The sequence below is a fragment of the Tenrec ecaudatus genome, chromosome 7, assembly GCF_050624435.1.
Source record: "Tenrec ecaudatus isolate mTenEca1 chromosome 7, mTenEca1.hap1, whole genome shotgun sequence".
Classification (NCBI taxonomy): Eukaryota; Metazoa; Chordata; class Mammalia; order Afrosoricida; family Tenrecidae; genus Tenrec; species Tenrec ecaudatus.
In genome coordinates, this window is record NC_134536.1 from 25,322,993 (window position 1) to 25,337,631 (window position 14,639).

A 14,639-nucleotide genomic window follows, 5' to 3' on the forward strand; every position below is an offset into this window, starting at 1 on the left:
CTGTAACTCTTCATGGGAGTAGGAGCCCTATCTTTCTCCCAAGGAGCATCTGGTGGTTTTGAACTGCTGACCAACGTGTAACCCCTCCACCACTAGGGTCTTCTAGTGCTATTCTTATAAAAGAGAGACACAGATAGAGATAGAGAATGACGCCCGGTGATACGATAGCTGCAGGCTAAGGAGCTACCAGAAGCAAGGAGAGGGATATACAGGCATATTCTTCTTCAACATCTCAGAAGGAGTGAACACGACTGATCCTTTGTTCGTGGGACTCTCAGTCTCCAGAAAGATGACACTACACATCTATGTTCTTTGTCATCATCGAAGGGGAGGTTCAGGGGTCAAGCACTGGACTGCTAAGGCACAGGGCAGCGATTTGATCTCATCAGCCACTCAGCAAGAGGAAGACATGGCTGTTTCCAGAACGGCTTACAGCCCTGGATGCCCAGGGGTCAGGTCTACTTTGTCCTGGGGGGCTGGTATGAGACTGGATCACCTGACAGCAATGAGCCTCAGTTTGGAAGCCCATCGACTTGGGGATATTTTGCCATGGAAGCCTTAGGAAACTAATGACCTTTTGCCATGGAGTTGATTCTGACTCAGAGAGCACTAGAGTGCAGAGAGCGGAACAGCCCACCGGCCGTGCTCGGATGCTGACTGCCACATCTTTCTCCTGTGGAGGGCCTGGGTGAGTTTGAACTGCTGACCTTTAGGTTAGCAGCTATGAGCTTGAATCATCACACCACCACTCGTGTTTTCAGGAAAATGTATAGGCATCTAGTCTACACCATATAGCTTTCATTTTACCAAATCATGCTTTCTCTTCCCCAGCCCCCACCTGGGTGACTTCTGATGTAAGGAGACATGAGAATTCACAAATAGGAAAGGTTTATTTTAAAGTATCTCTTTTCCCTCCCAAAATGAAAAAACAAAACACACAAAGGGGGTGCCTAATTGCTTTGGTGGTTGTTGCCTTTGCCACTTTTTCACCCCGCATATGCGCCTGTGACTTCTCCTTTTTGTCTTGATGGACAAACACACCCACGAACACAGGAAAAAACGGAGGGGTGGAAAGAGCGCCAAAGACCACGCGCTCATCGTCCGGGCAACACTGGGCCCTGATAAGGCCAGCGTCACAAATGGCACCTCTTTCCCTGGGAGAGGCGGAGGGGGGGGGGGGTCCCAGGGAGCTGAGGCTGGTAAGGGAAAAGCAACCTGCTGAGCAAACGCTGGGGCTCAGTCTGCTCCTGTTTCTGGCTCAGGAGAACGATGAGGCAATCCACCTTCTGTCACCTGAAAAAAGGTCACATCGATGAAATCTTGGGCTGCTTTGTCCTTTGCAGGCAAGCTCTTGTGGTTCTCGGCAGGGTGAGCCCCTGGCTGACATTCACCACTCAGCCTGTGTCTTATTCGGATTCCTCAGGTCAGACCTCTGGGGGGCCAGGAGGTTGCTGCCAATGTTTCCCATCCCCCCCCCCCCCCCCCCCGGAGTTCATGCTCAAGGCTACCACCATGACCCTGTTTGGAGGGAGGCTGTTTGAAGGCATCATGATGGAAGCTAATGAAAGGTCACAGGAGAGCAGTGAAAACATAGTGACATGCCCAGGAACACTCCGGGTCCCCATTGACACAGGAAAGCCTTCCCTTGGGGCCTTCAGAAATTGCATGGCTTCTCCCACCCTGGATTGGAACTGATGGCCTCCAGAACTTATTGGAAGCCCCACCAGAAGGCTCCTGAGAAGTGCGGCCTTGCTTTCGTAAACTTGGTCATGTCAGCAGGAAGGGCCAGTCCCTGGAGAAGGATGCTACGATGACTGCTAGAAGATCCATAAAGGAAAGCGTTAATGCCTCTCAGAAAGCTGAATGGACACAGGGGCTGTTGCCACGGTGAGCACCGCACAGCAAGGCTGCGATGGCACGGGGCGGGCAGACTCCCCTCTCGTCTGCACGCGTGTGCTGTGGCCTGGAGCCGACTTGACAGCCCTGGGCAGCAGCGACCTCCACACCCACGAGGCATCAACGTTCTGTTTGATGAGCCCTCAACCAAACGGTGAGACTTCATATAGACACCGCAGTCCGACCAAACGGGGAGCATCCTCCGTCAAGGTTGCCCCCTGCCAGGTCTGCTTCCGCCTCCTGAGGGGAGTACATGCCACGGCATGCCGTGACCCGCACGTTGACAACTGCTGAGCTAATAATAGAAGGAGTCTGTGTTATGTTGGGTTTTCTAAAGAAGCAAAAACAGTGACATTTGTATGTATACCCAGAGAGAAAGGTTTATCCCACGAAACTGCTTAGATGGGTATATGTAAATCCAATCCGGTACAAGTGTGTAGGTCAGACACAAGCTCAAAGATTGGCCGAGATTGGCCAAATCAATTGCAGGTTGGCAGGCTGAGGACAGCTCCTGAGATCAGCAGGTGACATATCAGAAGATTGACACACCAGACACAGTCCAGAGCCAGTAGCAGGTTATGGAGCAGAGAGGCACTGCTCTGCTCAGCGTCTCTCTCTCTCTCTCTCAGACCATAGGTCACAAGTGGATTCCGGCTGTGACCAGATGGGTAGGCTGGACTCCCCGCCAACCTTCACCCAAGCAAGTCTTTTGGACGTAATCTCGAACCATCAGTGTCGTACATCAAAAGAATGGCTTACGTGTGACTTTCCCCTCCCCCTGGTCAACAGACAAGGAACAGTCATGAAGAAGCCCTTCCTTAAACACCTGCAATTCCTCCGAGCTTCTCCTGGACACTTTACTGACCGCCTCTGGAGTGACTTATTTCTTCCCCAGACATCTGTGAATCTCCTTTCTTTCCCTCCGTCTTCCTTCTCCCTCTGGCTGAATTAGCTGGAGAAAGTTTATTTCCTCACTCCCCCCGAAACCACTCTCATCCTCAATTTCCCCTTCTGTGAAATGAGGACAGCAGTGGGCTATGCGGAGTCAGAGGCTTAAGGCTTTCAATAATTCATTGTTCAGCAGTCGGAAATTGTGCCGCAGGCTCCAGGCTCCTCTGGGTGGAAGCTAAACATCCCCGTTTTGATTAGCAGCCGACTGTCTTCCCCATTTGCATCAACCAGGGACTCTGGGCACATGTTTGGTTAGCAGCTTCTGTGGACTCAGAAGCACTCTGAAGAAAGACTTGCTGATCTACTTCCAAAAGATCACAGCGATGGAAAAGTCCATGAAACACCGTTCTACTCTGAAACACACGGCAGTGCCATGGACACAGACTCCAGAGCAACTGTTTGCACACACACACACACACACACACACATATGCACTCATGATTGAATTATAGAAAAGCCTCATGAAAAACCCTATTTTCCTTAAAAAGCCAATTCCATTTGAAGAGGTCTGAAAGACTTTTCTCTTTCCACACGCTAGTGGTGGACAGTTGTGGTGAGCTCAGGTCTCTGGCTCAGCAGTTCTGACTGGTACAGTGTGAGGTGAGATTCAGGAGCAGCTAGATTTTTTAGGCTTCCCCACCTGGTTTGAGAGCTTGAAGCGGTTGGTTCTCTGGCTTCCTCTGGGTTTGAAAGAGGTTAGTGGAAGGTCACAGAGAGGGAAGTCCCCATGATGGTGTTGAGCTGAGGTCACAGGAGGATAAAGACACAAACCTGGGCAACCTAACACAACATCACTAGCTGGTTATGAAGCGACTGTCCTATCTTGGTTTATACTGGAATAATAATACTAGCACCATCCCAAGATTTTAGGAAAAATCAATTAATAGTAACATTTTAGAAGAATAAAAGCATAATATATGTATATTCATAACCATTAATTCATTACCAGAAATCTCCAAAATTATGTAAGGAGTTAACTGGTTTGTACTAATGAGAGATTGTAGTTAACAGGGTTATAGGTTTCCTCTGAGTTATTTGAAAAAAGAAAGAAAGAAATATTTTATATGATCTATTCCCAACAGAAAGGACTTGTACCCATCAGTGGGATTTTGAAGTTTTGTTTTCTAGGACCTCATCGCCTTTTCATAAATCCTGTAGGTAGAATTATAGTGGAGTCAAAGCAATGCACCTTTAAAATTTTTCTTCTATCCATATGACTTGGAAGTTAGTGAATTTAAAATAAAACAAAAACTGTAAAAAGTAGGAACGGCTCTAGAGAAGGAAGAGGGGCAGGAAGGTATGGATGTTACATAAGCATTTTACCTTTCATTGTATTTTTTTGACTTAATGGCACTATAAAAACAACACTTTTCTGGTATTTTATGTATATGTTGTAGACAACTCTAGAAGTGAAACTGACTTTAGATTCCAAAGGCTTGCTAATGAACCAGTTATTTGGCAATGGAACATATTTTCCTATGAAACTATTGCTTTATAACTGGCAATTAATTTTGTTTAAGACTAGCTCATAATGTCTCCTCATTCTGTTCTGAAGCCAAAATATTGTGCATCTATCATGCAAAATGTAGGCCAGGCTGTTGAAACTTTGTAGATCTCAAGAACATAAAAGCCATAAAATCATTTGTTGACTTGTCAAAACTTCTAATGTGAACATTGGTGCTGGAGGGAAAGCAGGTTGAATTCGATGGCTCTGAAGATACACAAACAAACACTGCAAGTAAAAGCAAAGCACCGGTGAGAGATTGATAAAGAAAACAAGGTAAGATAACAGATTCTTTCTGAGTTCCCTTCCCACCCAGAATGTTTCGAAAAATCTTACCAAAGGTAGACTATTTGGGAAAAAAATATTCACAAGCAAATCATGAATACATAACAGGAAAAGAAAAAGAAAAATCCCAAGGAAACACCACTAAGCTTGATTTTGCTACAAATTGCTGCGTGTATACACTGTGTTGCAAATACATTATCGGTTTTAATCTAAGTGGCTGTGTCAAATGGAAACAGTTTTATAAACAACTACATTCTATAATTGTGCCTTTTAGCCTATTCTCATGGCTTGCTTATGTAACTTGACAAAATGATTGGGAGACTTGAGCCTCGAAGGAAAAAATGCCTTCATTTTAGTGATTTCAGTTTACAGCAACAAAATATCAGATTGCTTATGGAAAAAAAATATTCCAGTTGAAATAAAAAGAAAACTCCAGGGAAGTTGCTGCTGGCATGATGTTGCCCTGGTCCTCGAGCAATATTGCCCAGGGAGGTCTAGCAGCAGGTGGGAAGTCCCTGAGTGGCACAGGGAAGTGGGCAACTCCCAGACAGACGGTGGGAAGTTCAAGCCTACCCAAATGTCCCAAGGAAGGTAAGTCTGGGGATCTGCTTCCCAGAGGTCGCGGTCATGAAGACCCTGCAGAGCAATTCGCCTCTGCACCCTTAGGTTCGCCAGCAACTGGAATTTACTTGGTGGCAACTAACCATCACTGCCAACTGCATTAAAAAAAAATAAGAATGCTCAGGGGTGTCTGAGGTGGTGTAGTGGCTACACATTGGCCTGCGATCTGCATGGTCAGCAGTTCAAAACCATCCTTCTCTCTGAGAGAGAAAGGCTTTCTACTTCTGTAACCAGTTATCATCTCAGAACCCCCCGTGGGGTCACTAGGAATTGGCATCGACCCCATGACACTGAGTTTGGTTTGGGTTGGGTTTTTTTCCCCAAGAGATCTCTAGAGAAGCTGAATGACTTTTTGTTTTGTTTTTTTCTGCGTGACAAACAGAGCCAGCTGAGAGAACACAACTTGATGGCTTGTTCCCCCACACTCTTCAGATGTCCCTCCGTAATGACTCGGACCTCTTGGGTGGTCTTGGTTCCTCAAGATGGCACACAAGGGCCACAGCATGGGAAACCGAACCTCTTCTCAAAATCAGACAAGTCCAGGAGCCTGATCACCGACTTCCCAAGGAAGCTGAAACATAACAGCATTGTCCGCATCTCCAAATGTCAGCCACCGTCCCCAGCATAGGAAGCACAGTCTGCCAGAGAGGCTGTCATCCACATGGAGACACCATCCGAGCTCGTGACAGCGTCTGAGGTCCACAAAAATGGACACTGTCTCCTAACTACAAAAGTGTTCTGCAAGGTTACATAGACTGAGGTAAGAAATGCTTCTTCACATTTCACTCTCTGAGCACCTCCTTTCCCTTCAGAGAACGGTTGACAAGACCCCACAGGGAAACATCAGTGAGATGCCAATTTCCTCCATTACCTCATTTTCCGACCTGTTCCGAAGTGCCATTAATAAAATAAAATCAAGAGTGAGCTCCATTCCTGATGTTCAGAAGGGGTGGCGATCCAGCATCACATTCAGAAGCCAAGGTTGACAATGCCATGAATACTTTTCCATCATGGCTGTGACACGGCACTTCTGGAAGGCCCATATTTCATGAACTCGGCAAAACTCCATTTCAAGGTCATTTCCAGCGTCTCATCGTGTGCAGTACAGCATGCCGGAATAGCACCGACATGGCAGCAGGTCAACCCATTAGTCATTGCTGGAGGGAGCTCACTGTGGAGCTGCAGCCTGCTTCAAAGTCAGATGGGCTTTTGAGAAACACGCCAAGAAAACTCTAACGGCTAGACGCACACACAGAGACATCTGCAACCGCCTGTCATTGTTTGCCAGATTTGCATGAGAAGGTTGCTTTTCATATTTTTAAGAAAATAGTACAGATCTACCCAGTGTGGAAAACAGGTTAGAAATGTGGTGTGTATACTGGTGCATATGGCTTCAATTGAGGGTAATGCCGAGTGCCAGCCTTCTGCCCAGCTGATCAGATGGTGGGTCTGTGTAAAAGCTGAGTGCTGCGGAATCTCGTTGCCATAGCTGCAAATTAAACAAATAAATGAGACTGGATGGAAGGAGCAGACTCTCTGAGGTCTGATTAGTTCATATTTGCCATCGGTGTGAATATTAGCAGCCAGGGGAGAAGCAAAGCTCTTTCCAACAGGTACGATGAAGGGGAGATTCCTTTAAAAAGTTAAATCAAGAAGGAAAACTTGGAAATCTTTATTCAAAGAGCATCATTTTCTATAAGTTTTTAAGCAGTTTCATCCATTTTTCTGTGAGGTGTGCCTACAAATTCAGTGTTGCTAAAAATGTCCGATTTCCACCAGGCTGCTTTTCGTTGACTCTTTAGAGAGCGTTTGATAGTACGTGCTCCCTGTGACATGATAATAAAGCACAACCAGTAGCGACAGGGCATTTGCCTTTGCTTTAAGCTGTAGCTATAGCGTTGCTTTGGCCCACGCTGATCCCCGAGTATGGAGTATGTCCGAGAACCGTGTTGCACGTGGTTTTCGGTGCCTGGGGCATTTTTGGAAGTTGATTACCAGGCCTTTCTTCTGCGCCATCTCTAGGTGAGTTATCTCCAGGCTTTGCGCTAGCTGCCGAAGCATGAACCACACACTCCACCCAGGAACAACTTTTTTAGTTTCGCAGACATATTGACTGGGTCCACTGAGTGGGAAGCAAAGCACCATCTCCCTCCATGTCCGACTTCCTGAGCCCCCAGGAGCCAGACAATCTCTCATCAGTTGGATCCAGCGGACAATTTAAAAAGCCTGTTAAGCAGAGAAGTCCACCCTGACTGGTCTGTGAAATCAGTGACATACCACTCTTCTCACAAAATAACACAATCAGAGGACAATTTGAGGGACTCTTTGGCTCAGTCCACCTTTCTAGATGACTTGCATCTCAAATACCTGCATCTAGACAAAGTGGGAAATGCGAAAATGAAGGGGATCTTTAAGAGTTCGCCTCATGTGTGAAAACTAATGGAGCCCAGAAGACAATACTGTGTGTGCTGGGGTGACGGCAGAGGAGGTGTTGAAAGGAATGTTTGCTAGTATCAACTGTCTGTGAATCCTAACGCAGATAGGAGCAAGGCCAGCAGCTGCACCTGGATATTTAAGATAATGAGCTATATTAATGAATTTGTTAAAAATCAACCTAGTGGCACTGAGAGGTAAATTGCCCACCCATCAGGACTACTCCTTGCACCTAGGATAAAACAGATCTTAATTAGATCATTAAGTGCAAGCGCACTCTCTAGACATGGATATGGAGATGATGTGAACCATAGCGGGGAGGGGGCCATCCTTCCCTGCTTAGATAAAAGGGAAAATAATCCTATTCATGGACGTTTGCCAGTGTCCTCATGAAATATGTTTAGTGAAATATAATGAAATGTCTTGTTTAGAGACCTCTCTTCAAAATGACATGCTGGCAAAGCTCCTGCAAAAATGTACCAAAAACATGGGGCGGTCAGCCGATATTCCACTCCCAGCTTGGCTATTCAGTAGCCACGCGAGGGTGGAAATGTTGCTTAACCGAGACGGAGGGAATGCTGGAAACCTGGAGGCAAGCACGCTGGTACGTCCCTTAGTCAACGGGGGAAGACGGATGCTGGTAAATCGAGACCAACATGCCTGACAAGAATGACATACATTCTAGAATGGTGCAGGGAAGAGCTGGGGTATGAAACTAGATTAAGTCGTCATCCGAAGGTACCAGAGTTCGCTTAGAAAATGATCTTATTTCCTTTCCAGAAAGAGCTACCAGACTGAAAGAATAGGGAGATATGTAGGGATTCCTTCTTTCTCTTCCTCCTCTTCCCTCTCTCCTTCCTTCCTCCCCTTCTTTCCTCCTCCACTTCCTTTTTTATTCTCCCCCTCTCTTTCTTCGTAAGAAAATTTCCTGAGAAATACTATATGCCAGGCACAGAGTCAGACCGTGGGAATAAACCAAGGAGGGCTCAGATCCTGTGCATGCCTCAAAGAACAGCTAACTCCAGAAAAGTATACAAGGAAACCTAAAGCAAGAGGGGGGAGGCACTGGGTAAAGACGGTCATGAGGGGATGGTCCTTTGTTTGATGGACTGAGAGTGGATGCAGGAGCGGAATCATAGAGAGTTGAGTTTTGATGGAAGCAAACACTCCCTCTCAGAGGGCAGAGGGAAAGGGCCCAGACATACGTGGCTGGAGTTCAGCGATGGCCACAGGTCAGGGTTATGGCTGTTAGGTCCCGTGGAGTCTATTACCACTCATAATGATCCTCTGGGCAACAGAACAAAACACCGCCCAGTCTGGTGCCATCCTCACAACTGTTGCGATACTTGACGTTAGAAAAGGGGCATCCTGGAGATGTTCTCTTTGAGAAGAGAGAGAAACGGGTTGGGGAAATCAGCCACCATTTTAGACCCTTAATGACCACAAAGTGTGGAGACAGGTATGCTCAAGTTTAGAAAAACAAACAAACAGAAAAAATGATGGCTGGAACACTGTCGGGTGGATTGCTTACGGTTTGTCCTTGCTTCCCTTTAATCAATTTTCTACTTGACTTGGATAAAGTCGAAGCAGGTAAGGTGAGGATGGGGGGGATATCTCTGTGACTTGGAGCCAATTTAAAGTCTTGAAACAATGATTCTGGACTCTCAGAAAAGTTTCTTTTGCATTTAATCTAAACACACTAAACTCAATAACTCATCAGGAACTCTAAATGTCTAGGTTCCAACTAAATTGGCGTAAATCATCACCTTGCTTACAGGTGAGTGGTGGACCCATTGGCACCATTCACTTGTTGCCAACCCCGGTGCCTATGTTTTTCCCTCATGAGATCCCTTGTCACTTAATTATTTTTCAATGACACAAATTTAAGTAATTTCTTATTTCCCCATTCCTGACCAGAGAAAAATTTTCAGGACTTGCATTGCTGCCCTCTCCTTTCCCTTCAGCCCCACATGCTTGTGTTGACCGTAAGAATTCCCCAAGCATGGTTTTCCTGTGAATGAAATTTACTGCTCTAACCAATCAATCACTTTGTTATTGACCCAGTGTTTAGTTATTAAAATTGTTTCCATTCAGTGGCACAGACTCAAGCCATCTGATTCAAAACAAAGAACATGCCATCTGTGTTTATTCACACCGTACCCATTCAAGTAGCCCCTAATGCTTAATATTCTACTCTCTTGACAGCTCATCCTGTATTTAAACTGGGCTTACCAGGATGGTATGAACAACAGGTAAGAGTCCTGCTTTTTGGGTACAAGTAACAGCAGCAGCAACCTTAAACCGCAGTTCAAGCTCACTCTGGTGAAGCAAGCCAGATGGGGAACGTTTAGGGTTACGTGTAAAGAAGCTGTCCAAAATAGTCAATGGAAACTAGGGCAAAACTAAGCAACAACAACAAGGAAACCAGTTTCACTGCTTAGCTGTGTACTTGATAATTTCCTATGAAAATATAACAATATAGATAAGCAGAAGCAGCGGGAGAAAAGGAGGTTGTCTGCTCCTGTAAAGGGTTAAAGGCTCAGAAACCCAAAAGGGCAGTGGGACGACTTTGTCCTGTAGGGCTGAGATGCGTCACGATGGGCCCGATGGCCGAGTTTGAGACGCAGGCACACTGTCAGGAGAGACTGAGCACGACGGCAAAGAGCTGATGTACCATTTCCTGAAGAAGCATTTCTCGAACGGGCACTGAGTACTGGAACTACGCTAGGTTACGGAAGAGAGAAGAAAAGATTCCCTTGGGGACTTTAGAGTCTATTGGGGGTAAAAGACAAATAGGAACCAAAGAAAAGGATCAAAGAAATCCCAGAAGTGTGAACACAGAGTGCAATGAGAAGGGATTCTCTCGCATAACTAGGAGAGAAGGGGCCACGTCAGTCACAGGTGGCGGCTGAGGTAAAGAATGTAGCAAGAAGCTACATTTCAAAAGATCACTGAGGCTGTATGGTAGGTTTTATGTCAACATGTGCGGGCCAGGGTTCTCAGCAGCTTGGCAATTCAGGCCTAGTGATGCCCCATCATGATGGGACTTAACACAGTGTGTTCCCCTCGATAGTGGGACCTACTGTGAGCATCCCCATGCAATCAGTTGGAAGAAAGTTTCTTTGGGGCAGGGGTAGCCTGCTTCCAACATAAGTGGACACTGGGGAAATGCTTGCCGACTTATTGTTTGGTCTGGATCTTGCATCTGGCTCATCAGCCTCTCATCCTCTGAACTTAAGCCAGTAACTTCCCTATTGCCTGCTGACTCTGGGAGTAGGCTACTCTGGTAGTCAGTGGGCTACCGTTGACGTGCTGACCTTGAATTCATGTGCCTCTGCAGCCCATATCTGATTGTCTTCCTGCTAACCTTGGGTTCAGTCCTTGCAGCTATGTAAGACAGAAGTACCTAGCCTGACTTGGAGCCTACGTAGACGTGGACTTAACCACTTCTCCAACTGTGTGATTCCTTGACATTGATTTCTCTACTGTTGCTGTTAGATCATTGAGTCCATTGCAACCCACAGCAACCTTAGTTACAACAGAATGAAAACGGCCTGCTCTTCCCCATTCTCACACATGCACCTATGCTTCAGCCCACCGTTGCAGCTACTGTGTCCATGTGCATGGAGGGCCTTCCTCTCCTTTTTCGCTGCCACTCTACTTGACTATAGATGATGTCCTTCTCCAGGGACTGCTTGCTCCTGACAACATGTCCAAAGTATGTAAGATGAAGTCTCGCTACCCTTGACTGTAAGGGGAACTCTGGCCATACTTCTTCCAGGACAGATCAGTTTGTCCTTTGAGAAGCCCATGGTACTTTCAATAGTCATCTCCAGCACCACAATTCAAATGCATCAATTCTTCCATCTTCCTTAGTCAATGTCCAACTTTTACATGTATATGAGGCAACTGAAAATACTAGGATTTGGGTCAAGTGCACTGTAGTCCTCAAAGAACTATTGTTGCTTTCCAAGACTCTATACAGGTCTTATGTAGATTTAATGAACATAATTCATCTTTTGAGCTCTCTGTAGATATAGATATACAAGCTTTACCATTTGCTTCCCTAAAGAATCCAGCCTAAGACGGGTGGTGATATGGAGAAGGAATCACTGAGGGCAGAATGAGAGGTGAAGATGAGGAAAGCCCGTCGCTTTGGTTCAGGTAAGAGATCACACGCTTGTACTAAAGTAAGGTTGGTGCACACAGGTGGTTAGGGAACGTTTGGGAGCAATTTTAGAGGCAGGGCTGATGGAGCATAACTGTGTAAGATGGGGTGTTCCACTTTCGTGTGATTGGCAACTTCCCAGAAAAGACAGTAAAACAAGAAGCTGTTAGAAGAGCCTTGCTGGGGGGAGCGGGGGGGAGGGGAAAAAAAGAGGATCTGATGCAAAGGGCTTAAGTGGAGAGCAAATGCTTTGAGAATGATTGGGGCAGGGAATGTGCGGATGTGATTTATACAATTGATGTATGTATATGTATGGATTGTGATAAGAGTTGTATGAGCCCCTAATAAAATGTTTAAATAAAAAAAGAAGAGCCTTGCTGTTATTATGAAGCTGGCAGCACTAGACAAGTAAAATGTTTTAGAAGAGGAGTCAATGCAATGAATTTGTTTCAACCATGTTTATCTCAAAGTCTTTGTCAAAGGTAAATGGGACACGCACTGGGTCCTTTGACCAGGAAGTACAGACAAGCGTGTGGTGGAATTTGAAGCTTGAATAAGACTGAGATCCTCCTCAAAAGGCATGGGGAGGGGCGGGGTAGGGGGGAGAATAAAAGATGCTTAGTTTTTCAGAATGGCTGATAATAACTGGGGCGCATTTGGATGGGAGAAAAAAAGAGTCAGTTCCTTACAAGAGTCCTTCATAGAGCTGCAAGCAGCCAGATGGTGGCTATCCATCATTGACGATCACTGACGATGTTCAAGCTACAAGCTCAACGGTAGTCAGCCAGGGCACTGTGGAGGTGATGTAAGCATCACCAGGTTTGTGGGCCAGAGGAACTGGAGACTCATTTCCCCAGTCTTACACTCTGGGATCCTGTGATTCTGTGATTGAAAATGCAGTTTCTTTCCACTTTACTTTCTTTGGCAGCTACTACCGGTGTTTGCTGGGGTTGGAACTTCAATTAAAAGCAACCTGGAAAAGATATGGGTATGGACAGCTGCCAAGGAGCTGGGTCTGTGGGTAGCAAATGATCTGTCTGTGGCAATGAAAGCGGAAGCTAGTTCTTACAATAGTACCTTCCTGCCCCTTTCACCCTTAAAAAAAAATCTGAGGAACTAAGGGCAAATGAATGAAAAACATATGAATTAAGTTTACTCTGCAATATCTATGGATTTAAGGATTAGTGGGGAAAGCATTTGAATAAGCCAAATTTGGGTCTTGCTGACCCCAAAATATCTGACTATGAATTATAGACCTTCTGATGAACTCACCCTCTTGCTGGGCTTGCCCGTCTCTTAAATGTAGCCAGAAAAGGGCAGTGTGTAAGTCAATGAATCATATGAGCCTTGAATTCTGCATAAACATACAGAGGAATTTGTGATGGCAGTGGAACATCAGCCTAGAAAGAATAAAAAAATAAGCAATACCCAGATAAAATATTCAATATACGGGACTTTGTAGTAAACTTGATCCAGGCTATTGCAGATCTGACCTATAGCTCTTAACCATTCCAGCGGCCTGTGCTGCAACATTTGGACATCAGTTCAAACCTTCTCGTGGATTAGCAGTGTGAGAGGTACCCATCAGTAAGACCCGAGTAACTTCTATTCAAAGCAACCTGGAGAAGATAGGGGGTCGGGGTGTCACAGGCTTCCGTGTAGCTGAGATGGAAACGTGAAGTCGAATACAAGTTAGTGAAGAAGTGAATACTTTGCATCTTCAAAAGAGGGTCCCCGGCTGGTGGAAACAGGTGATGCGCTTGGCGGCTAACCAACAGCGTAGTAGTAGTTTGCATTGACCCAGAGGAGCAGCCACTGAAGACCCTTTAGAGCACTGTTCTACTCTGGCACACTTGGAATCACCATGCGTTCAAATCAACTTGATGGTACATGGCTTATTGTGGAGAGAGAAAGAAGAGAAAGGAAAAGAGGAAACAGCAACAAAACAAACCATGGGGAGAGAAGAATGATAGAGTCCATTCATTCATTCAATATTCCCCGAGTGTTCCTCCTATGAAGATACTGTTGGGAGACATGCCAGAATAAATTGGTAACCGAACAGACTAAGAATCCTGCCCTCACAGAAATGATATTCTAGGAGAGGGAGACGGACAATAAGACAGACATTTCCTACAGATAACTAGAATCCCCGGCATGTTGGAGGAAGTGTCTTAGGGGAAAAGAGAACAGAGCCAGGGGTTGCCATGCCAGGGAGCATGGTGTTCATTGCCATACTCAATCTGCTGCTCTGAGTAGGCCTTCCTGAAACAGTGAGATTGAGCTTAAAATCTGAAGGAAGTCCTTTGTCGAAGAGGCCAGTTGACCGATGAACATTGGCTTATTCATGAAATGGCTACTGAGTATCGCTATTACTCCGGCCACTACACCAGGGACTGTCGAAGGAAAGAGTCCGCGAACCCCAAGGCGCCACGGAGGAGACATGGTGTGAAAATGAGATTTGTCCGTGTGTTTTCTCCACCCAAGGGCAGTTCAGTCACCTTTTCTCCTGCAGTGCCCTTCTGCTCTGTTCCCTATCTTGTCTCCTCTTTCCTGCAGCTGTCTCTCTTCTCACCCAGGACATCGGCTCCTTTCCTTTTTCTCTGCTCCTTGGCACCCCTTCTCCCAGCAAGCAGCTCTCCAACTCAGCTCTCCCAAATTCCATCTATCTCCAAACCCTGTTCATACTTTATTTTTTTTCATGGATCAGTTTTTAAAACTGTATGTTGCTATGGATTTCATTATATTCTGCCCCCTCATCATGAACGAGAATCCTAATCCCTA

At 45.9% G+C, this 14,639-nt stretch overlaps 1 protein-coding gene across 3 annotated transcripts in view; it reads right to left on the reverse strand.

The window, feature by feature from the left end:
- The window catches only part of AIG1 (androgen induced 1), a 303,716-nt gene that overhangs the window by 167,740 nt on the left and 121,337 nt on the right, over positions 1 to 14,639 (reverse strand). The window contains exon 4 of one of the 3 annotated variants that reach the window (XM_075554450.1): positions 1,222 to 1,293. The exons of the other annotated variants lie outside the window; for them this stretch is intronic. Coding sequence (XP_075410565.1) covers positions 1,237 to 1,293 — 57 coding nt within the window. The 3' untranslated portion in view covers positions 1,222 to 1,236. Of the gene's footprint in view, positions 1 to 1,221; positions 1,294 to 14,639 lie in introns of those variants that run through there. 3 annotated transcript variants of the gene reach the window in all.